The sequence below is a fragment of the Saccostrea echinata genome, unplaced genomic scaffold, assembly GCF_033153115.1.
Source record: "Saccostrea echinata isolate AGI-Se365-2 ecotype Australia unplaced genomic scaffold, CSIRO_AGI_Sech_v1 ptg000033l, whole genome shotgun sequence".
Classification (NCBI taxonomy): Eukaryota; Metazoa; Mollusca; class Bivalvia; order Ostreida; family Ostreidae; genus Saccostrea; species Saccostrea echinata.
The window spans coordinates 6086344-6113424 of record NW_026889782.1 but is presented as its reverse complement, the minus strand read 5'-3'; the positions used below and the strand labels follow the sequence as shown (position 1 = coordinate 6113424).

At 33.0% G+C, this 27081-nt stretch overlaps 1 protein-coding gene across 1 annotated transcript; it reads left to right on the top strand.

Moving 5' to 3' along the window:
• Positions 1-11017: 11017 nt before the first annotated feature.
• Positions 11018-11842, top strand: LOC133198059 (uncharacterized). Its single transcript, XM_061334213.1, has one exon. It carries the CDS (start codon positions 11018-11020, stop codon positions 11840-11842), a length of 825 nt encoding a protein of 274 aa, XP_061190197.1.
• Positions 11843-27081: the final 15239 nt, after the last annotated feature.

Below are 27081 nucleotides of genomic sequence, written 5' to 3'. Positions count from 1 at the left end.
ACAAAGAATGCTATTTTAATTTTGATCACAGTTTCCATTTCATAGGTCAGATATGACTCAAACTTCCCCCATAGAGTGCCCATGGGATCAGAATGTGCAGATACCACGAATCAAGTTTTTAAATCACAGCAGCTCTCTATGTAAAATTCTTCTCTTGAGCATATTATCTCTTCCATCAGCTTTAATTTACTAATGCTTCTCCCAATGCAAAGAGTGCAGTCAGTAGCAGATGTAAGTGTTATGAGTTTTGAATTTCTTAGCTTCCATACACTTTATAAGCAAAATACATGTGGAATGTAAAGAATCATCTGTTTTCAACATTCCCTAGACTACAAACATGTTTAGTGAAAAAAATCCAACCAACAAAAATGCATTATTTAAGCAAAGTGCCGCACATATTTGTTATCTGAAGGGAAGAGTATCAGATATATTGAGAGATTCTCACATGAATCATAATCACACGTACCTAGCTACAAGCTTCTCGAAACATTATCGTTAAGATAACACATTTTGATTTTAGAAAATTGGTCAATGCCAAACAGGTATGCAAATATGCATATCTGACTTGATTAGTTATGTATGAGGTTTAATGATGTATAATTTGAAATCTTCCCGTCACGAAATAGACACCTTCCATTTTAACAAAATGGGTTGCGTAAAGGTAATACATTTATCTGGCAATATACAGGATAGTGACAAAAGTGCGTAAATTTTCCGCCATATTGAATTCTGATTGCCGAAGTCGCGTTTATACAAATAAAGTATTCGATATATAGAGGGCGTCAAAAGTTGTTGTAATTTATAAAAAAAATGATTTTTGGTACATGTACGACTGTGTCAGCTCTTCAGTGTTAAGAGGTACAAGCCTCTGCTTCTACTATTGACCGCCATTAGTTAACAATGGATACCAAACGACAGAAAATGACAAATGAGACAAAAACGATTATTTTGGAGTTATTTGACAGCAGTTTCAAATGAAATGTTCATTCATATGGAAACGCCACCACTTGCCGATGGAGGACTGCAAATTAAGACCTAAACTCGGCACTGAGGGCCATTGGGCAGTGAGTGATCTTTTTCGAGCCAGCACCTACTGTGACAGGGGACCTCTGTTTATACGGTCTCATCCGAAGGACTGTTCTCTGCGTCACGCAGTGGGATTCGAACCCGCGACGTAATGCTTAATATATACTTTGTTTCAAAATTACTGAAACAATATGCAAGATGTTAGTCATTTTCACTTGGTAGCGGTAGTCCCTATGGCGAAATTGTTAGCGTGGTTTATTTCCAAGCGGGTCACTAAGGTTCAATCCGAAAAGTGTCCATTGTTTTCTCACTTTGTAAGCTTACATGTATGTTTTTATTTTTCATGATATGTGGAAAGAGCGCGGAACATTTATTGGCAATATTGGAAACATGCAGCTATCAGAGCTATGTCATTTACTTTGGTGACTTTCATTTTCAAATCATTTTAGATTGATAACTCTGACCATTTGAGGTAAAGAATCAGCAAATCGTAATCGTTGATTGATACATTTTTCGGTATCTCATCTAAATGTATGTCCCAGTGATCTACTTTCAGAATTTTTATTTCTATTCAATTACATTTTCATTGTAAATATAATACTTTATGCATGATACCTATCGAGCATACTATGATAATTAGGAATACTGCCTGGTCAACAGGAGATATTTACTCCTCCTAGACACCTGATCCCCCCTCTGGAATTTCCAGAGTTCCGTGTTCTATTCCCAGTTCATAAATTTGTGTTGTATGTAGATTATTCTAAATAGATCAGAGTTTATTATCTTCACCTTTTTCATTGATGCACTTTGTACTTAATAAGTACTAGTTGTTGTTTTTTTTTGGCCAATTCAGCAATTTATCAGAAGGGTGTTTCTAAGCCCTGGGCCTCTTGTTTTATTCATCTGTATTAAAATTAGCTGCGGAACTGTAACTTTGTGAAATAATTGACAGACAGGAGAGTTACAGTGTCACCGATAGAAAATAAAAACTATAGTTATTGCTCACAAAAGTTGCACTCGGTTCTGGATGAATTTCTCCAAATTCTTACCTCAACTACAAATTTTTTTTTTAAAATCCTTAGATCTCTATCGATTACTCTCGTTGTTGATATCTGCACGAAGTATGTTGGGCCATATTACCTTACCAATCAAAATGACAGTATAAATACGCGAAATTTTAGATGATTTCAATTTCAGGCCTAGGAAGGCTACAAGTTTGGCTTTCAGGAAAGCCTGATATGTCATCCTTAATGTCAAAGAATAACAGTTGAATGTTACATTTTTTTCTCAGCTATTACAGGCAGTAGTATTTTGGGAAAAAAAGGGGGGCATACAACCTGCTTGATTAGTTGACATTTTTGTTTTCAATACATTTATTTCAATTCAAGGAATTCAAGGAAAATTGTCAAATAAAAATAGAATATAAATAAACTGATTCCTGTTATAGCACTTTAGGACAACGAACGTAAAATTCCGCACTCATTTGTTATCTTGAAGGAGAGGGGGTATGCTGTTTGATCCTTGTGTGTCAGTCTGTCTGTGTGTCCGTGTGTCTGTCTGTAACAAGTTTTCTCAGCAACTACTCATCACAGATAATTGAAATTGTAGCACAATCTTTGTTTAGACATATGGCGGGATTCATTTTTGTTTGAATCCAATGTCAACTTCTCAGCAACTGCTCAGCGCAAATGCTTGAAATTTTAGCACAATCTTTGTTTAGTCATGCCAAATGGTGGAATTCACTTGTATATGAATTCGATGTCAACATGAGAGTGTATATTCACATCAGAGCGGGGATATAACTAGTGAGCATTCGCTCACAGACTTCTTGTTTAAAAGTACGTCAAACTCCAAGGTAAAAAGATCAAAATTAATGGTACGCAGGCGAAGCCCTTGTCATAAGAAATACACACGCAAAATATGAAAGTCTAAGTTCTAACTGTTCAAAAGTTAAAGCCAAGGTTAAGTATTTTTTAAAAATTGGTCAAACTAGAGGGCCAAAAATATTTACATCCATGGAAAGGTCTTTACATAATCAATACACATGTGAAATATGTATTTCTTGTGACAAGACCTTACTTTGGATACCAACAACTTTGACCCTTTGACCTTGACCTTGGAGTTTGACCTACTTTTGAAAAAAACTTTAACTTTAGCCATAATTTTTGAACAGTTGGAGCTAGGGCTTCCATACCTCACATGTGTATTCCTTAAGACAAGACCCTCCTTTGGATACCAACAACTTTGACCTTTTGACCTTGGAGTTTGACCTACTCTAATTTTGAAAAAAAACTTTAACCTTATTATAATAACTTTTTATAACTTTTTAACAGTTGGTGCTTGGGCTTTCAAACTTCACATATGTATTTTTTGTAACACGACCTTTCTTGGATACTTCATTCTATTTGACCTTGACCTTAGAGTTTGACCCACTTTGGCAAATTTTTATGAAACTTTAACCTTGGCTATAACTTTTGAACAGTTGGTGCTTGGGCTTTCAATCTTCACATGTGTATTCTTTGTGACAAGACCTCCCTTTGTATACTAACATTTTTGACTCTTTCACCTTGACCTTGGAGTTTTACCTACTTTTGAAAAACTTTAACCTTGGCCATAACTTTTGAACAGTTTATACTTGGGCTTTCATACTTCACGTGTGTATTCCTTGTGACAAGATCTTTCTTCGAATACCAACAACTTTGACCCTTTGACCTTAATCTTGGAGTTTGACCTACTTTTAAAAAATTTTAACCTTGGCGATAACCTTTGAACTGTTTTATGCCATAGCTTTCATACTTCACATGTATATTCCTTGTGACAAGACTTTCCTTTGGATACCGACAACTTTGACCTTTTGACCTTGACCTTGGAGTTTGACCTACTTTAATTTTGTAAAAAACTTTTAATCTTGACCATAACTTTTGAACACTTGGTGATGGAGCTTTCTTACTTCACATGTGTATTCCTTGTGAGAAGTCCTTTTTTGGATACAACAATTTTGGCATTGACCTTGACGTTTGAACTACTTTTAAAAAACTTTAACATTGGCTATTACATTTGAACGTTTGGTTCTAGGACTTTCACATTTCATGAACATGTGTATCAAGACCTTCCCTTGGGCACCACTTGACCTTGACCTTGACGTTTTGCTTACTTTTAAAAATCTTTAACCTTTGCCATAACTTTTCAACTGTTGGTGCTAGGGCTTTCATATTTCACAGGTATATTCTTCCAGACAAGGCCTTTCTTTAGATACCAACATTTTTGATCTCTTGACATGGAGTTTGACTTGCATTTGAGAAAATTAAAACTTCGCTATAAGCTGCCATACGGGGGCATCGGTGTTTCACAAACACATCTTGTTTTACAGTTAGTTATCTAATGACTAAAGTACAAATTAAAAGTAAAGTTTTCGCCATTAATTCAAACCATTTGTATTTATGCACTTAATGCAAGTATTTATGTAAATGTTTTCAGTGTGATTTCTTTATTCTGTAATTTTTTGGATCCATGCCATGGCTTATATATTCAATGTACCATGTATAGTTTATTTTGATAGCCTTGAGCTGACCATCGATCACGCTATAGTCTAGATGACAACATGTGTATTTTGAAGACCCACACAACCCTAGCGATTTAACCTCTCTTATCCTTAATGAATTTCGTGTAGTTTTCCTTTAAAATGGTCCATATTGTTTACAAGCATTCTGAGAGTATTGCATAAGCAATACATGTCCCCTACCGATATCCCCTTTTCTTTTTGGGATGTCATTTTATAAGACAGTGCCCACCTCCCCCCCCCCCCCCCCAATATGGACATTTCGGTTAGTACTTGATTATGAATAAAATGTCTTGAAATGAAGTCTGCCTTACAAAGACATGTTTGACTGTCTTTAGACATACATGCATGCTTTGTTTAGAATAGCTCATCTTACATGATTAAAAAAAAAACAATTTTATAAATTCTTTTGAATATCACAATTATAGTTGTGGGGCACTTATGCAATGGTCCAAATAGAACAAGGTATGAATATTAACCAGACACCATTGAAAACATCTGTTGAAAACTGTAGAATGGAATAAAACAAACGACTTCCTGTAACAGTGAACGCACAAGGAATTGGAGCGTTTTCGAACCCTTTGACAGTAAATTCACATTATGTCTGAATAACATGACTGTCTGTTAACACGACTGCTTACGTATGGAGAACGTTACTCGTTGATCTTAAACACATACCATAAAAAAATCAAATCGGAAAAAAGATTCATTCTTTATTGCATCTGGTGTTTTTTTTGTCAAGTATATTAAGTATTCACTGCTAGAAATTGCTGAAAACAACGAACAATATTACTTAACTGTCAAACTCGTCTTTGGACCATTTATTTAGTGTAGCACTATAACCCGATCTTGAACCCGATTATAAAAAAAAAAATGTTTAAAACTGATTTACCTTAGCACTGTTAGTCAAACGTGACAAAATACAAACTTGATCTATAGTTTCTTACTATAAAGGTACCCAGCAAGTTTCAAATCAATAATCTTTAACATGACAACCTCGTTTATTTAGTGCACTGCGAGCCCGATAATAAAAAAACCCCACAGGAATATTTACAATTGATTTACTCTAGCACCTGTTCGTCAAACCTGACAAAATTCAAACTTGATCTGTAGTTTCTCACTATAAAATTAGCCAGCAAGTTTCAATTCAATTCTTAAAAGCATAAGACAAAAAGTGCTGAAAACCAAGGGGACAGACTGACAGAGGGACAGACAGACGGACGGACAGACGTGAGGAAACCTAGAGTCCCCTACGGTTTCACCAGTAGGGGACTAATAAAAATCAGACAGATCGTTCCTTTGAGTATTTTTTCTTTACATCTCTAAATTTGTAAATCGCGTCATTATCAGAATCACATTTGCCAGACCACCAGCTAATCAATGGCAGCTTACACTAGAACTTCACTTCCGGGTTTCAAACTTATGTGTCATCTCCCAAGGGAGATGACAACTGACAATAGTTAAGGGGAATGCTTTGTTGTTAAAATAGTAAAAAATATTTTAGGAACACACGGTTAGTAATATTTTGAGAAAGCAGTATGAAAAAACATGGAGATATAAATCCTGAAACAGACACGCAATAAATCCTGAAACAGATGCGCAATAAATATACATTTTTTTAATGGGTGGCACTGTAGCTCTCTAATCGTCCACCCAGTTTTTCTTGTGACCAGCGAGCTATAGATCTGCAGCTTCTTTATAAAATCTTACTCTTTTTTTTTTTACTTTGTTACCCTTTCCTCTTTTGTTCAGTCAAACAACATCCTTTTTGCATAAGTAAAGGGTAATATATATCTTTTTTTCTTTCTATTTAGTTCTTCGGTCCTTCGGATATAATTCGAGGTCCCGTGTCGCAGTAGGCGCTGGCACGAAAAAGATCCCTCACTGCTCAATGGCCCTAAGTGCCGATTATAGGTAAAAAATTTGTGACCCTCCACCGGCAAGTGGTGGCGTCTCCTTATGAGTGAAAAATTCTTAAGGGGGACGTTAAAAAACAATAAACAAAAAACTTATCTAGTTCTATTTCTTTTCTTTTTTTTTTTTATAAAAAAATACGTAAGTCAATAGACTTTCGAAAGGATTTTACCTCAGTTAAGTAAATTCAGCCAAAGGAGTCGTTTTGATATTCCTGAACATTATTGCTTTGAGTTGCCAGAGGCTGAGTGGGCCTTCAATTATGACTAAATCTAGAGTTTTCCTTTACAAAGAGACACCAAGAGAATCAGACTCATTCCCAATTCTGAAGAGATGCTGTTTGTTTTATCTTTACCAACTGGTGACCTCTAAGCTGCCATGTCACCCACACATATTTTATGAGCTCTGGAACCCAATGACTGTGTTATTCAAGCATAAACATGCTGACAATAGCATGTTTGACATTTTAATACCTTTAATGCGGTTCGTGATTCCTTTTGAAAGTAAATGGAACATGGTGGATCTGACCTTGAATTTTTATTGAGTAGGGAAAGCAAAACCCTTATAATTTTCCTATCCTCTACGTAACCGCGCAAGGGTTATACTTTGGACAAATTTGAATTGAAACTGTAAAACTTGGCGTTATGCTTGAGTCTTTTTGATGTACATAAACTACATATATCCTCTTTTGCCATTAATTAATTTTATTTTCTTGATATCTCTTCGTCTGTGATGTTTTATATCCAGATTAGAATTAGAAGTAATATGGCTGAAACATTGCCGACTCAGCGTTAAACAATAAACAATCAATCAATCAATTAGAAGTAAACGACGACAGAAAAAATGGCTTCATGTTCCAACGTTTCTGCATGAGCATCACTGAAGACATAATTTCTCGAAATGAGCATCAAAATTGGTACCTTATAAGATTTACATAAATGCACTACTAATTAATGAGATATTTTGAAAAAGATGATTATAAGCGACTGAAACGTAAAAATTTTGTACTCAGTTACTGACCTAAACAGAAAGGGCTCTTTAGAACACATTGAAAAGACTAAAATGTAACTTATTTGTACGGAGAAGGAAAGACGAAATTAATTTGATTGCGATTATTTATTGAGTGATGTTGCAGGAGTATACATATAGTATTAAACGAAAGAAAGAATAAAAAAATAACCCTTTGAGAGAATTTGTTTTAAGATTGAATTAGATAAAAATTCACATGATTTTCATTTTTTAAACTCAAGCTATGATACCGGATTCTAAGTGAATTTTCTTGTTTTGAAATGCTAAGATTAATGCTTTTGTTACAAATATAACCTGTTTTTCGGATGGATTCACTGGCGTTTATAATATTAATTGTTAGGTAATAGTTTTCGTACTGATTTCTCTACGGATACCTCTGTTTATCTAATCAAGACAAAGTGCTCACGGCAGGTACTACCGGACGTCAGGTTATGCTTACTTCCATCTCTGGTGTATTCAGGGATCTGTGTTTATCTTTCTCTTCATTAACTGGATTTTAAGTTCGCTCTTCTTTAACTTCACTTTTCTTAACAGTATGTTTAAGAAGTCGATTCCAAGTCATTGAATATTTTTCAGGTGTTTATACACGTAAAGAGGATCATTTTAACAATGTTAGATTTCCCATGAGTCTAATTGTATCCCATTGTTACCGGTCCTGTTTTGTATTCTTATGAAACAGAGTTTATTATGGAACTTCTACTTGAAAACAAGTCTCTTGCTGTGGCCTTCAGTTTGACTTTTATATAGAGAGAAAATAAAAATCAATAGCATTAAAAGGTATGACCTTTCTACACTTTATACAACGATTTCCCACGAGAAATTGATGTCCAGACTTTTTGACAATATAGGCAGCTGCATTTCAATAAAAAGAGAATTCGTAAATTTACTTACCTTGTCATTGGTCATTTGCAAAATTGATTTAAAAAAAAATTCTGATTGTAAACATAAGTACTCTGAAGTTGATATTAAAAAAGATGCTTGAGTTTCAGATCGACAATAACTATGTAGCTTTTGGAGATCTAACAATTTGTCGAATTTTTATTTGGGTACAAAATGCGCCCCATTATTAGGTATTTTGTATATTCATATCAAGCAGAATATATTCAAAGACTTCATGAAAAGAAGAAGTATTTTGCTGTGGCATTCAATTCAACATTCAGATTTATCGACGGCATATTATAAATAAAAAATCATTCCTACATTGATTCCATATATTTCTTTCAACTCGAAATAAAAGATATGACGGAGTCTGAGACATCCGTTTAATATTTGGACATTTTACTAGAAAACATGCTAAAGGTAACTTAACAAGAAAGCTTGATGATAAACGTGATGACTTCAACTTTTCTATCATCAACTTCCCTTATTAAGTATGTAGCAATATACAAATATCACCTGCAAATGTCTCCCATAGGATTTGGTACGCAAGAGCATGCTCTACATACGAGGCAAACTATAGTCGAATAAGTTGATAAAACATTAATATCAACAGTGATGTTTAAAGTCAATATTTCGCAAATTCTATGTTCGATACAATGACCTTGACAGCAAATATACAAGTGTAATATATCATTAAGTCGAATTTTGACTGATGATTTTCATTCAAATCGTTAGGCCATTATTTTCACACTGAATTGTCTACGGATTTTTTCCGTTCGCCGGATCATGACAAGAACCACACGGCGGGTGTGACCAGTCGACAGAGGTGCTTACTCCTCCATGGCACCTGGTCCCACCTCTGATGTTTTAGAGGTCCGTCTTTGCTCTGCTCCAGATATGTATTGTTTCAATGGACTGTGCTTGATTAATGTTCGTTATCTCAATATCTCATAGAAATTTTTTTTATCGGCAAATATTATTTGAATGATATTTAAACGTAGAAAACAATTTTAAAATCTCTTTTAGACTTTACAGACTGTGTAAAAATATTTAAATTTCAAAATCTTTCAAATTCCTTTGTTTTCATACATTCATCATAAAGTTGTTTTTTATTAATGAAAAAGGTGAAGATAACGAAAAGCGAAAAAATCTATGAATACAATTCTGTGAATAGGGCATAAAACACGAACCCCTGGAAATTCCAGAGGTGGGATCAAGTGCCTAGGAGGAATAAGCATCCCCTTTTGACCTGTCATACCCGCTGTGAGCCCTATGTATTGATCAGGTAGACGGAACATTACGTAGTCAAATTCAGTATAAAAACAAAAGCTTAACAATTGGTATGAAACAAGTCATCCAAAATACGAGACAATGATAGGTTATAGTTACTAATAAGGTAATTATAACGACCATAGAATTAGCAAAATGCCGACTTTAATTGAGTTTTTGACATCATTGTTACATCAAGTTATCTATCAGTAACATGCCTCGGTTTACAAATTGAACATACTCGGAGCATACTCTTCAGTATCGAATAAGTTGGGAAATATAAACACCATATGCAGGTGATAACGGGATATTACTACATAAATAAGGAAAAGACAAGATAGGCTAAAACCCCCTTTTGGTCCCTGGTTTGGGGTGTCTTTTAGAATGATGCAACTGTTTATCAATTAAAAACCTGTTGTCACCCTTGCCACAAAATGAGTATTGGTTCTAAGTTAAGGGATATACAGAGGTCAAAGGAAGGTCCGAAAATTTGTCAAATACCGAATTTTCTAATTTTTCATCGATTTTACCACACATTTTGATTCAGAAAACATAGAGCATGTCTATCTACCAAATTTATATATTTCATACACTTGTATCAGATGCATCTTGTGTATAAAAATCTTAGATAGGCAAGCTTGAGCTCTATGTTTCCCGAAGTGAAAAGTATTCCAAAATTTACGAAATTCGACAAGAATTGAGGAAATTTGAGAAAATGTCCTCCTTCTGCACCCTCTTGTGGTCTCCGTGTAAGCTTTGAATCAAAATTAGTGCTGGTCACGTGACTAATGGCCAGTGTGGTCACGGTTTAATTTCGAGGAGGGTTTAAGTCAATTTGCGCTGGAAAGACAAATCTGTGATTCCCTTAACTTTGCAGAGGTGTTTATTTCTGCTTAAAGCACAGTTCTGTGGTAATTTTTAAGTTTTTGTGTGTGATTTGGGAGTTAAACATATAAAGAAATAATGCCATTTCAAAACAGCAAGGATGAGAACAGTTCACGCAGTAATCCTACCCTCTCGACAGAAGTCAGTGGGGTGTCACTTCAGATGTCCGCTATCCACGATAGCCTTCGGACAATTACCGGTAAATTGGACAGTATAAACATTTTGCAACAATCTGTAAATAACATGAACAGAGATCTATGGGATGAAGATGGCCTAGACGATCGTATTAAATACATTGGCCAACAGCACGAGGATAATGTTGGAGAAATTGAAACTTTGAGATTGGAAAATAATTATTTGCGAAAAGAACTCGAGGTCTTAAAATCTATCGTAATTAATCTAGATAGAAGGGTCAGCCACCAATAGAATGAAATAGTGGACCTTAGAGGTAGATCCATGAGGGACAATATCCTTGTGCATAATTTAGCTGAGGAAGAGCAGGAAGATCTAAGTACAAAAGTGAGTGAGCTGATCAAAGAGCATTTAAATTTGGATGTTAGCTTTATCAGGATTCACAGAAATGGTCAGAGATCAACGGGAAACTCTAGGCCTAGGTCAATTACGGGGAAATTACATAATTATAGTGACAAAGATCTTATTCTCCAAGCAATGCGCCAAAAGAGGGAAGATGGCACCACTGACAACATGCCGTTTTATATCACACCGCAGACTCATCTGCAAATTAATGAAAATAAAAATAAACTGCAAGAGATAAATGCTAAGTATAGAGAGGAAAATGTGAAAACAAAGATTGTGGGGAACAAGCTCGTATTCCCGTATGGATCTGTGTACCGGGATAAGGTTCTACCACCAAGAGCCGAGGACCTCCTGATGCTCGACAGAGAAGAAATTGAGAAACTAGAAGAAGTTGATGTTAATAAGAGTGATACGGTTACAGAGGATGGGAATGTCTTTACATCGTTGGTTGCAGAAATTCAAACATATGCACAAGTTAGGAACTTGTACAAAAACGTCTTGCGCAATCCAGATTATGCTTGTGCTAATCATAACATTTTAGTGTATAGGTTCAAAGATGCACAGGGGCGAGTTCACGATGGTTACTGTGACAACGGGGAGTATGGAGCCGGGCGTCGAATGCTGAAGGTACTTGTTAGTGCGGAAGCATCAAATGCTGCAATTATTATTTCGAGGAAAAATGCCAGGCATTTGGGACCCCGTCGCTTTGAAATTATGAGTGAACTTGTCAAAAAAAGCGGTTAGACACACTTACTAAATATTTTACATTGAAAAAAAAAACCAGTAAATAGAAATCTTGTACAATACGTAAAAGTGAAATTTCTATTTTTCCTTCCTTATCTCTTTTTTTTCTTCTTTTAAGATTATTTTTTAAGACTATTGCATTTACTAACTTTCCGGGAAAACATACGTTAACCATACATACTCATGTTTTACTCGGCAATATTCGTTTCCGATAGTAATTGTTTTGGGAATTACCTTTGCTTTCCTGAGGTAAATACAGATTGACTTATTCCTTTTCTCCATTAGGAGATATGTTCAATCGGCTGGCTTTAGCTTTAGCCTTTTGTTTGTGTAAATATGCAACATTTTTTTTTTCTTTTTTGTATTCATTTCTCTCCTTCTCTTTCTTTACTACGGGCACTATTTTGATTCTTTGTTGATGTTCCTGTATGGATACGGTTAAAGAAAACCATTTAAAAATACTCACAGTTAACCGCCAAGGTCTCGGAGATAAAAACAAAAGATTAGATATTTTTAATACTCTAAGAAAAAAGAACTGTAATGTTTATTTTCTACAAGATACTCAGTGATGATGAAAAAATTATCCAAGCACAGTGGGGCTGTCAGGCTTTTTTAGTTCCTTTAAGTCAAATTCACGTGGAGTAGCAATACTGTTTTATAATAACCGTGAAATAGATATTCACAGACATTTAAATGATGAAAATGGTAATTATTTAGTTATAGACTGTGCAATTGAGGGTGTACAATTTATATTAGTTAATATCTATGGACCTAATTCAGATACACCAGTTTTCTATTCTAATCTGATGAATGAGATATAAATTTATATACAAATCAGGAAATTATCATGGCAGGAGACTTTAATTTAGTTCTAGATAAAGAAATAGACTCCATGAACTATAAAAATTCAAATAATCCCAAAGCAAGATTGGAAGTTATGAATTTAATGGAAAAGTTAAATTTAAAAGATGTGTTTCGTGAAAACTATACACAAGTTGGACGCTATTCTAAGAGGAGAAAGACACCTTTAAAACAGGCTAGACTTGATTTTTTTCTTATCTCTGAATCATTGGTCCCTTCTGCTACTTGTATTCAATATGAAAATAGTTACAGATCAGACCATTCCCCAGTTGTAATGTCCATAAAGATAAATAACTTTGTAAAAGGCAAAGGTTTTTGGAAGTTTTACAATTCCCTTTTAACAGATAAGGATTATATAAAACTGATAAAGGAAAAAATAAATGAAGTGAAAACTTAATATGCTTGCCCAGTATACAACATGGTCAATCTTAGTAGTATCGATAATGAATTCTTTTTTTACTGTCAATGACCAGTTATTTTTAGATATTTTACTTATGGAAATTAGAGGAAAGACTATTTCTTATTCAACATATAAAAAAAAAAGATGATCGAAAGAGAATTAAATTTAGAAAAAAGAGATTCTATATTTAGAACAAAATCTGACGGAAATTTTACTTGCAACCCTTACAAAGAAGCAATCAGAACTTGAAGGTATACATAAGACTAGATTGAAGGGACAGGTTATTCGATCTCGAATGAAATGGATTGATGAAGGAGAAAAACATACCAAATATTTTAGTCAGTTAGAATCTAGAAACTATATAAGTAAACAGATACCAAGAATAGAAAAAGAAAATGGAACCATTGTTTCTGAACAGTATGACATTTTGAATGAAACTAAATTATTCTATGAAAATCTATATAAAAAAAGAGATATTTTAGACAATGAAAATTATAGTGAAAAACTAGCAGAATATAATGATATCCCAAAGTTGTTCTTAGAGGAATCTCAAAGTATAGAGGGCCCTGTAACAAAAAAGGAGGTACTTAATTTTCTTAAACAAATGAAGAATGATAAAAGCCAAGGTCCAGATGGATTTACTTGTGAATTCTTTAAATTTTTTTTGATAGATATTGGCACATTTGTGACGCGTGCAATAAATGACTCGTACGTAAAACAAAGTTTCTCTGAATCCAACAAACTAGGTGTAATAACTTGTATTCCAAAAACTGGAAAACCACGACAATTTTTAAAAAACTGGCGTCGTATAAGTCTCTTGAATGTTGTATACAAATTAGCATCTGGATGTATTGCTGAAAGAATAACAATTTTCTTAGATAAGTTAATACATGGAGACCAAACTGGGTTTATCAAAGGCAGACTTATTGGAGAAAATATTAGATTAATATACGATATCATGCATCAAGCTGAATTTAGAAAAATACCTGGTCTTCTAATGTTTATCGACTTTGAAAAAGCATTTGATACAATTTCATGGAATTTTATACACCAACCATTATGTTTTTTTTAATTTTGGTATATCAATTAGAAATTGGATAAAATCTTTCTATAGCAATATCAAATCATGTGTTATTCAAAATGGGATTGTGTCCAAATATTTCTGTCCTGGGAGAGGTTGTAGACAAGGGGATCCTATTTCCCCTCACTTGTTTTTACTCTGTGCAGAGATATTAGGTATTTTGATTAGAAAAAATAAAGACATAAAAGGTATAACCATTGATGGTGAAGAGTATAAGTTATCACAATATGCAGATGACACTTCTGTTATTGCTGATGGTTCTCCAAGCTCATTACATGGAATTACAAGAGTATTAGATTATTTTGCTGCAATTTCAGGATTAAAGATAAATTTTACAAAAACAAAACTGATTTGGATTGGAAGCAAGAAATTTTCAAAAGAAGTGTTTCATCACTCGAGATGGAAGTTTGATCCAAATAATACAACCTTCGATTTATTAGGGGTTTAGTTTTCTATTAATCTGGATGAAATGGTAGAAATGAATTATAAATTAAAAATAGAAGAGATTAAGAAAACCATGATACAATGGAAAGCTAGAAAGATCACTTCTCTTGGAAGATTGACTGTAATAAAAACATTATTAATTCCTAAACTAAACCATCTAATCCTAACTTTACCAAATCCCAGTGAAGAAGTAATAAGTGCTTTTGAAAAAGACTTGTATAATTTCCTTTGGAATAAGAAGAATCATAAAATTAAGGAAAATGTTATAATTCAAGACTGCAGATATGGTGGTCTAAAGATGATAGATTATAAAGATTTTGTTACATCATTGAAGGCAAGTTGGATAAGACGGGTAATACATTCAAGAGCCAAATGGGTCAGCTTACTTGAGGCAGAATTAAAAGCAAGTATAAATCATCTTTGGGTGTTGGGAATTGATTATATTAAGAATTTAGGCATTAACTTGAGAACTAAATTCTGGAAAGATGTATTTTTTTAGCTGGTCTAAAGTATTTCAGAATGAAGCTATGAATGGTTTAACACCCCAGCAAGAACATGTTTGGTACAATCCAAAGGTCACCATTGGTGGCCGGTCAATTTTTATTAAAAGTTATTTTAATTCTGGTTTTGTTTTTATTAATGATTTTATTGATTCAAATGGTAATATTTATAGTTTTAATCATATTCAAAATAACTTTAATGTGAAAACAAATTATATTGAAGATGCAGGACTAAGAACTGCTACAAGAAAGAGACTAGCCTGTTTTAAAGATTACAAAACAATTTTAATTTCCAGACCACTTATTCCTGCTAGTTTGCTTATTTTTTTCAAGAGTAAAAAAGGGTGTAAAGATATGTATAATCTTCTCATTAAAAATAAAAAGGGTGAAATAACTTCAGTTATAAAATGGAGAAAAGAAGGAGAACAATTTTGTGAGGCATCATGGGAAAAAATATTTGAGCTACCATTAAAAACAACTCAAGAATCCAAATTTCAATGGTTACAATTTCAAATTTTACATAGAATAATTCCTACTAAAAGTTATCTTTACAAATTAAAATTAATTGATTCACCATTATGTTCCTTCTGTGATACTGATATTGAAACTATTGATCATCTTTTTGTTGACTGCTTCTGTGTTAAAGAACTTTGGTTGGAAATTGAAGAATGGATTTTGAATAAACTAAACCGGTTATTTTGTTTCGATAAGAAATCAATCTTGTTTGGTAAATTTACAAACAGAGAACAATACAACTTTGAGAATCTCCTTATTATGACTATCAAACAGTATATTTTTTCAAGTAAGTTCAAAATCCAATAAAATTAAGCATTGAGGAATTAAAACATGTAATTACTGACAGAATTATTAGAGTTGAAAAGTTTTTACTGTTAAAAAACTGTAAATTTGAGGAATTTACAAGACACTGGAAGGAAATTGTTGAAAAATTGTAAAAACTCAAAAATCAATTTTTATTAATATTTTGAAGTTCAGTGCCCCTCCTTTCTTATCCCTCCCCATCTTTCCCCCTCTTCTTTTCTATCTTTTCTTAATCCCCCAAAATAAAATTCTTTCACACATTTTTTTTCTTTATATAACTGTGACTGTTTGTATTTATAATTTGTGTGATTGAAGAATTAAAAAAAAAAAAAAAAAAAAAAAAAAAAAAAAAAAAAAACTGAGTAAAAACTACCAATAAAAAAAAAAATAGTGCTTGTTTTAAAACAAGCATCATTTTAAGTTCTTAACTACAAACTATCACAATTTTAACTGTGTTCTAAGAAGATGGGCGTGTTTGGCGTGTGATCTGCAGGAATCATGTGACCGAAACATTTATAGTTTAAGTGTCCACGATTGTAAGCCAATGACCAAAAATAATCGTTTTTCAAAGAGTTTTATTTACTGAAAGTGTGAGTCGTAAAGCTGATCGTATAGTGGCTCTCCCGAAGAGCCCCGTAGATCGTATTTTATAATGTACAATACATAATACTCATTTACGTATGAAATAGACAAATCAGATTCAAGTAAACAAGTTATTCAATAAATTTGTACAAAATCCTGGAATTTTATAAAATAAATTGTAATTGAAACATAAACTTTAATAAGCTTCAGTCCAACGTTTTGGTATTGTGCAAAAGTTAAAATAATGTTAAGATAATTTTTAGCAATGTTCCGTTACTGTTCCTGCATCGTCGTCCCAAGATAGATAAACATCCTGGTAGCTTACATTGTCCTTAATCCGATTACCAGGTTTGTTTATTCTTACGGAAAAGTCTTACACTTTCATATCCCGATTGGATTATAGGTCAATGCACTCTATATTAAGTACATTGTAAATAGTTTAATATGTTTATTTTCTGATTAAAATAATTGTCTCAAACCCTATAGGTTTACATTCGTCCCCATGCAGGAAATTTCTAAATTGAAACAAAACAATTATTTCATCATGATTCACAGTAGGAAACAAACAACATTAATCCTTCACAAGGACGGAAGCACTGAAACCCGGTTCACATGAGTAATCACACTATGTTCATAATGGTCATTCGATGTTTAGGTGTTTCTACGCTTTCCTCTTCTTGTCGTTCAAATTCAGATTCACTGATATATATATAGAGTTGTGACAGATTATGTGTTCTGGATTATGCGCTTATAAAAGTATATATATGGATATACACGTATCATGTTCTTCTTTCCACATGGATGTATATGAATTATGGAATACCGTTCTCTTCCATTATTTAAGCATTATTCTTGGTGCCAGATATTCACGTATGATGTAAGTTGTTTCATACTGTAAGTTATTTCTTTAGTGCATGTAATGGATACAATCCCGGAGATTTTGTAGATGACGGAGTGTAATTATCACCACTCCAGGCGGTAGTATCGCCCTTCAAAGTAGAAGCCATCAATGGATCATGTATTCTTGAATTCTGATCTGACTCACATTGTTGTTCCAAACTGTTTATTAAATCCTTCTTCTCTTGGATATACTGTTGTACCAGTTTGACTTCTTGTTCCATTTTTGACACGTCCCTCCAATCTTTGGCATAGATTTCTGTATCCTCGTCTATGGAGGCGGACTCAGAAGGCCTTTACACTTATTTCAAATAGCTCCTCTGCTTCTTTCAAACAAAAGAAGAGGCCCATGGGCCACAACCCTGTCCTTCAGAAAATGATTTTGTTAAGAATTTTTCTACCAATTTTATTCACATGATAAATTATGACCCCAGATTGTTCCCCTTTTCAGCCTTTTTTAGAGGATACGGCTAAAAAAGTTGAATCCACATATCATTGGACATTTCAATATCTAAACCAGGCCTTACTTATCTTGAGAAAGAGGCTATATTAAAAGACTTTTTTGACTTTTTTTCTAGTTATATAATACTTGATCCCCGATTGTAGCCCCGCCCTAAACCCAGAATCCATTGTTATGGTACGAAATCAAACACACCCAAACACACTGTGTCCCGTTACTTTATTGGTAAACAGCTTAAAACAAAACACAACAAATATTAGGTCCACAATGAATCAAACAATGCACTGATACAGACTAAACATCAAAATTTTCAATTATGACAATTATGCGAATGGATAGTTTTCCAATATTTTATGTAAAAAAGAATATTTACTGGCTTCCATACTTTCCCATTCTGTTGAAAACCACGTGTATCATTTTTGATTCAATATCATTTAAAATAAAGTTTGATTTCACACAATGTTATCTCGAGCTATAAGAATTCGATTCATATTGACAAAATGCAGTGCGATATTGTTTGCATATACAGCGTATCAATTGCAATCTTTGCATTACACATGCAGAAATAGGACATGTCGGCTAACCCACAAATTGAGAAATTGTGCATCTTATCTCCATATGCATGCTTACATAAATACATGCTAGATTCACATTCTATTTTACAAGTTTATACAAATAAACCATTTAAACGAAGTATTTAACACTATGGCCGGCTCTACACAAATCACTGCAATTTCTCACCTACACAACGTTGCGCGGGTCTTGCCGACATAGTCTCGTTTAACCAGACGCTCGGCAGTCACCGTAAACTCACAATAGCCTTTGTAACCGACAGACGGCGTTACTTTGTTTTCGTTTTGAAGACACATTTGAAAAAGAATGTTATATACTATTAAGATTATGTTTCTTCTGTGGGATTGTGATTTTATATCAATAAACTTATCCTTTTGAAAGGAGTAATAACAATCGACAAAATTTGTTCTACGTGGGATTCCGACAATAAATTTTGCAAGACAGTGTAGAACACACTTAGTAATAATGGATGGTCAATAACGCAAACAATTCATTTCCAGCTGCTATAACTTGTAGACATTCAACTGTAACAGGAAAGGAGAAAATGTACGGCTTGACCTTGAATCGAACCTAGGACCCATGCATTGCTCAGGTGCTCTACCGAATGCGCTATCCAGGCCGATATCTACAGCCCAAACCATTTCATTCCTTCCTCCTTAAATTGTCGTCGCCCTCGAAGTCATTATTTGCCCCTGACAGAACTTTTACGTGCAAGTCCAGGGGTGGTCAACGACACCAAATCTGTAACAGGGGATGAGAAAATGCATGACTTGACCGAGAATTGAACCCGGGACCCCTGCTGACTAGTCAGCTAGGTGCTCTACCGACTTAGCTATCCTGGCCGATATCCATAACCCAAACCCTTACACAACACAGGCCCGCAAAACGCGGGGTGGGGGGAGGGGGTGCGCCATCCCACTTCTTTCTAAGTACATGTATAGTAAATTTCCTTTAGATGTTGGTTGCCCCCCCCTCACTTTTTGTTGTTTTAAGGTGGAGCGCTGGCAGAATTTGTGTAGTAAAAAAGGTTTTTGGGGGGAAGTTGGTCCAACACTTTTGAAACCCTTGCTACGGGCCTGCAACTAATAAATCTTATTAACTTGCTTTTTTGAAGATTATTCATGTAATTGTTTCAATTGTGGAGGTGTGTTCTATTTAGCCAATAAAAAACTTTAACAGATCTTTCGATAAGCTTCGTGTTGGCGTTACATATATCACGAGTCCTTAACAGGCTCTTTGCTCGTTTACGAAGACAGCTGGGCGTTTGGTTGGACGAGACTATTGCCGACATAACAAAACAACAGTTACTCTTACGTATATTTATTAACTCATACGTGAGAAGATTTTGAGAGGATTTGCTATTTTTGAAAAGAATTTTTATTCCATGTAAAAATTTCATTCCCTGTTGAATCCTACTATTCCCCCCATGGTTTATGATTTTTCGAAATAGAATATGAATTTCTCGAGAATGCTTACACTTAAACATCACATCAATGTCATGTTCTTTATGAGAAAATTTAAAGATTATTGGTTTACATTCCCTTCTTAAACTTTGATTCCTATTGTGGCCAATCCCAAACCAAGGGCCATGATTAGAACAACCTTCAATATGCACTACCTGAGGATGTTCACATATAAATTTTACAAATATGATCTTGCTGTACTTGTAAAGACGACATGTAAAAAAATGTTTGCTATTCATTGCCATCAAATATGGAGATAAGGAACAGTATTTAAGCTCGAAAGTCCATTGAAACAATACAAATTGGGAGCCCAGCAAAGACGGACCTCTAAAAACTTCAGAAGTAGGTCAGGTGTCATGGAGGATTAATCATCCCCGACCGGTCACACCCGCCGTGTGCTCCTTGTCATGTTTGCATTTTAATGTCACTAATCATGGTTTTGCTGTTCTGTAGAAAATGATATTTCAATTTACTCTCTAACCTTTCCCTTTTAAAATAATAATAATGCGGTCTTACACAATCACTGGGTGCTGTCAGGAAGCTTTCATGTATAGCAGGAATACAGTGTACAGCCCGATATATTTTTGAAGCGCGTTAGCGCTTCATGATATATATGCCGGCGTGAAGCGTTGTAACTAGTTCATATACCTGATGAATTTAAAAAAAAAATAAATTCACGTCTTATATTTACATCATTTATCTGATGAGTGCCATAATTTATGCCATTCAACTGTCATTTTTAAATCAAAAAAGTTCGCACAATAGTAATAGTTTTGACGTTGAGTAGGGCATTATGACGTATCAGTCGAGATATTCGTGCTCATCGACGGCAGTTCATGACACAATGCACTGTTTTCTAATTTGTAAAGAATCTTAAGAAAAAATAATTGGAAATGTAAATATTTTCTTAATAACTTCATATCTTAGCTAGATAAGAAAGTATTTAAATAATTTTCTAGATATGTGTGTAATATGTTCCTATTTGAAGCTTTTATCTCGTGCAATTTGAGGTGCAATATATCTCTACAAGATCTAATTTTTTTTTCAGTAGGTTAATAGAATTTGACTTTTTTGAAAACAAATAAGCTTTTCTTCATTTGAAAAAAAAATTCATCCTTTATCAGTTTAATATTTTATAAAAGTGCTTCTAATTGATATATGACTTTCATTTCGATGTTTCTTTTCATTGAATGGTAATGCTAAAGTAAAATATTACAAATACATGTATTTCTTTTAAAGGAGTGATCGGCACGGAATCATATAGTCAGCATTATGAAATGTCTTGAAATAAGTTGGTAAACTTTTCCCTTTTAATTAATAAATTAATATTTTTGTCTATGAGTATGTACATGTATATATTTTTAATTTTACATCATTTCTCAACTGAGTATGACGTGTAAAGGATAGCCCCATAATAACTTGTTTTTCTTTATATACCAAATTTAAATGAAAGGACAAATTTTCACAAGGCACTGTTGCTATATAAAAAAAAGGATAAGCAACTTGTAAGCACTGATGTTATATAAAAAAGGTATAACCACATTATGTTGCCATAAAAAATATCTTTTCCTTGGAAAAACATGAAAAATGTTATGTGGATTTTTTTTCAATGAGATGAAAGACACGAAATCAAATAGGCTTTACCTTTTAAAAGAAAAATAACTATCATATTTTTTTTACAGAGTTCATTAAATTTGCAAGGAAATAAAACAAGTATTCATGTATGTACCTACACATTTAGTCAATTTTGTAATTTTTTTTTCAGTATCATTATGTTCAGTAATATCCCTAGCAAAGTAATTGCTAAGAAATAATTTGCCTGACCTTGAATGTAATTTGCTGAATGAATGTTTTCAAACGAAATATGAGCCGTGTGCAAAATCAACTGACACATTCTATAATTAGAGATAGCGTAATCATAGGTAGATGGAGGCAACGTGTTTTCATGTAACGTTATGACTAAGTGGTTGTCAAGCACTTTTTTAAAATCATCATAACGGTAAAATTCAAAATACTTCCAAATTGAAATCGGTGAAATTTCTTTTTTAACGACAATATGCTAAAAGTCCACAATGCTATAAATAGAATAGCATACATCTGCATCACACTTTCTTAGTTTGATTTGTATGGCATGTCAAAAATGTAATATTCGATCTTTTCCATTTTAATTGTATAATTTTCCATTTATATTCTATAATTTTCCATTTGCATTGTATAATTTTCCATTTGTATCGTATAATTTCTCATTTGTTTTGTATAATTTTTCATTTGTTTTGTATAATTTTTCATTTGTATTGTAAAATTTTTATTTGTATTGAATAATCTTTCATTTGTATTGAATAATTTTTCATTTGTATTGTATAATTTGTATTGTATTCTATAATTTTCCATTTGTTTTCTATAATTTTTCCTTTGTAATACAAAATTTTTCATTTGTATTGTATAGTTTTATTTGTATTACATAATTTTCCATTTGTATTCTATAATTTCTATAATTTTCCATTTGTATTCCATAATTTACCATTTGTAATCTATAATTTTACAATATAAATTGAAAAGCAACGTTTGACATGCCACAGATTTGACTTGAATATTTTCGTGTCTTTCCGAAACACCAATGAACGATTAAACTTCTGTTCTTAAGAGAAGTGTACATATTAATGAAATTCTTACGCATGAAAAAAAAAATAATGTAAGTGTATTCACCATGTAATTGAATAAATGTCTGCATCTCAATGTAAATGCATCAAAACTATGTTCGTTAGTTCTTAACATGCTTGGAAAGTTTTAATTGACGCTGTCAGTGCAAAGTGAACAAAGCAGTGTAGGGCGTAATGTGTGCGAAGAAAGATAAATTTTCAGATGTCTCATTGAATCAACAAGTATCGACCGAAGCCGATCCCCAAAATAATTTACTTAAAAAAACTTCTTACGATATTTCAGTTGATATTTTCAGAATATCAACTGTCACAATCACAATTCTATAAATAGTTTTATTGCTTTGTACCAAAATTTTTTTTGGGTCATTTTCACACAATGTGAAACGTTCTTATTCTTTTTCACATATGTATGACAACATTCTGTCACAATAGTAATCTCCCCAAGTCCCATTACGACATATATGGACACAGTCTTGTCCACCATTGTTATCAGGCTCATTGGGAGGATGCCAGTTGGAGTACAAAGTAAAGTTACTGTTGTTTTTTGTCCAGACAAAAGTGCCCTCCAGGTCAATATCGTTTGCACCAATCCAAATAGAACAACAATGCCACCAACTGCTACATTGGGCTGAAGGATGAAATTTTAAATTTATATATAAATGAAAAACTTAAAAGAAGTGAAACAATAGAAATCGAGCAAATTTATAAAACAGTACTATTTGTATAAAAAGGAATAGAAACGAACTTGGTGCAATTGTCAAATTAAAAAAATCTTTCAAAATTATATTTAAAAAAATGTTGATAAAACAATTTATTTGCTGATGGAAACTAACAAAGAAAAGTATTCCTTTTAAAGTAATTATCGGCATGGGATCATACAGTCAGCATTATGAAATGTATTGGAATAAGTTTATAGATATTTCTTTTTATCTTGATCGACATAAATTATTTTTTTTCTATGAGTATATATATATATAAGTATATATATATAATATATATATATATATATATATATATATATATATATATATATATATATATATATATATATATATATATATATATTTTTTAATTTTACATTACTTTTCAACTGAGTATGACATGCTTTAAGAAAAGCATTAAGAAAAGCATGTAAAAACATGCTTTTCTTAACATATCAAATTTAAAGTGAAGAACAAAATTCAACAGGACATTATTGTTATATAAAACAGCATGTCCACAATATGTAACCATTAAAAAATATTCGTATTTGAAAGAAAACATTGAAAATGTAATATTTGGAGGAATATGGATGAATAACATGAAATCAAATGAGCTAAATCTCGGAAAAGAAAAATCTGCAGATAAATAAACTTACAGTAGCAAGGCAATAAAACTTTATTTTTCATCGATTTACCTAGTCAACTTTGTAAAGTTTTTTTTTATTAAAAAGATTTATTATTAAGAGCCATTCTCTGTAATGACTTTTACTTTTATATAGGAGCTGTGGCACGCATAGTCTCAGAATTTCTCCAAACTCCCTATGATAAAAGTCTTTGATAAGGTAAACTCAAATCGGGCAAAAATTGGTTGCTACGTGTCATTGTTACCATAGCAACATGTCCTAAAGTTTGAAAAATGGCATATTTCAACATGTTCAGAGTCCCACAGCTAATGTTTGCAGCAAAGCAAACAAATGGCAATGACTGTTTCTGAAAGTTGAAGGCCTGATGTCTTAAATGCATGACAAACATGTTTGGTAAATCAACTATTACATACGTTACTATGGAAACAAAGTATTCAAAAGTAATAATTTTGTTCATTTAATTTTATAAAGTCATACACTTAAGAATAAAAACAATTATAGATTGAAATGCAAGCATATAATAGACAAGAGATCCTTGAAACATATACCAAGGACGAAATATGATATTTCTTATGGGTTGGCACTGGTTGCCATGGTTTTAATACCACAAAGGGATTTTAAATTTACTCTCTTAGTGTTTTAATCTTATCCTATCTTTTTAAAAAGCATATTTCTATATAACTGGTGATCAATTTTTAAAGGCGTTGGTGTGACCCTAATTTTCACATTTCAAAAAATTCAAATTCAGTTCTTTAAATAGAGCGTTGCTATGGAAATTAGCCGAAAAAATATGCATAAAAATCTGAAAAATATTCTGTTTCCTTGGATACGTACCCTTGTATGTAGATTCCCAAAACTTTTATTATTGATATATATGAACAACTAACCTGACTTTCAATTTTGACTACCATCCAATCTCTAACTGGATGCAAAAAGCTGGCACATAGGGTTTAACACTGATATAAAATTAACAAAATTGAACATTTTCCCCCTCTTGGTAACCATAGCAACAGTGTTGTATTTTTCAACAAACTTTATCAATATATGATATTCAACTTTAGTTCTACCAGATAAATACCATTCAAGGTGAATCAAATGATATGTTTCTTGATTAAAAGGTAAGTAAATTCCTAAAGCAGCAAAAAAATATCTCTTTAAATAACTGGTACATTGTTTCCATGGTTACACTGCAAAATAACAATTAATCCCAATTTTTCTTATGTTGTCGGTGTTGCAAGGTCCTAAGGATGTATATGTGCCAGTCATGAATTTTATTGTTTTTCCTCAAGATAGTAGCATTAACCCAAACTTAAGAACAGATTTTGCATGGTTACACTGTGTTACCATGGCAACCATGAAGGTTATTTTTAGAATAATATTGCCAATACCTAATTACATAAGGTCAAATATTTTTGTTGTTTTTCTTTGGTTGTTGATCGAGTTTGATCATGTAACATCTATAATTAGTGAATATTGAGCGTTTTTTAGCATTTTTCACCATCTAAAATGTATTCCAAATGTACCCATGGTTACCACTTACTTAGAGATAAATTCTTAATAGTTTCTTTACAGCATAAATGGCAACAAGGTGTCATGTTTTTGTGACAATAGTTTGTTTGTTTTTCTTACTCTTTATTAAGGCTTAATAAAGATTCAAAGAAGCTGAAAATCTAAATTTTTTCAACTTTTCTGGCTGTTACCATGGCAACCAAGACACATAGCAACGAAATTTTATTTGATATATGTTTCTGGTGTCAAGTTGTAATTATTGACAAAATTTCATCAAAATCGGTGACCATGCGTGGCAAAGAAGTTTAAGTGGTTACAGAGAATCGCTATTAATATGTTCACAGGGACGTAACATCATCTTTGAAAGGGGGGGGGGGGCAGACAAAAAAAATCAACTTGCCTGGGAAAAATTCACAAGCAAATAAAAAAAATCAACTCAAAATCCTTTTTCATAGAAGGGAAGGGAGGGTAGGTTCCAACTTCTTTTCGTATCAAGTTTTATTCTGTTCTATACTGCAAGAAAAAAGTGGCGGGAGGGACTTGAAGGGGGGGGGGGGGCAACCGGCCTTTCAATAAACTCCAAACGAATTATGAGCCGTGTGAAAATTCAATCCGATACATTCTCTAATTAGATATAGATCTAGAGTCATCGTAGGTAGATGGAGTCAATGTGGTTTCAAGTGATGTTGTGGTTATTTGAAGTGTCAAGCATTTTATATATATATATAAACATAACGGTAAAACTCAACCTGAAGGTCAACACTCACACAATTATTCTGTTCCACAATGTAATTGTGTTTTGAATTGAATAAAACGTAAAAATGATGTTACATGTATATAGGGTAAGTCAGGGTTATTTCGACCACCGTTTAATTTCGACCACAGGAACACAACTCCACACAAAGATCTACGGAAGTGTTAAGACAAGTTTAATTTTTTTCGGAATTATAGAAAACTATTCCTCAAATAGTGTTTCCTAGTATAATTATTCATCGCAAATATAGCTTGATCAGAGATTTAAATAATATTTTTACTGTTATTTATGTCTCCAGTTTGACGTTCGAAGTCCCCGTCTTCAGTGCGCTTGATTTGATCAAGGAAATGCAAGAGAGATAACTCGTACAACCTCTTTTTAAGTTTGACCTTGTACAACAGTCTACAGCACGAATTAAATTAAAATTGTTTTATTTTTTCTTGGAATATCTTTAAGTTGCAGAATTTACAAATTTATCTTAGACATCTCTCAAAATGCACAAGAAACGTCCATATGATTTTGGTCGAAATTACCCCTACTGATTTTAAGGACGCGGGGTAAATTCGACCACTTATTCTGAAATATGTGTAAGTTGTCTTTAACAGCTGTTTAATGCAATGCAGAGTTAGATCTTCTAAAAAAAAATGATTATACTGTATATTTACAATATTAACTACATATAACCTTTTATATTCCAAAATAAAATATGTCAGATTAATTAACATATAACTAACTATATATATATATTGTCCGGGCCGTTCACGAGGGTGCATCACTGTGCGAGAGAACACGGAGTCGGCACTGGTTTTGAAATAACACATGACGAGAGCAATCCTTAAGATTCCAAACCCGTCAAATTAACAAAAGAGAGTATGCAGGCAATATTGAATA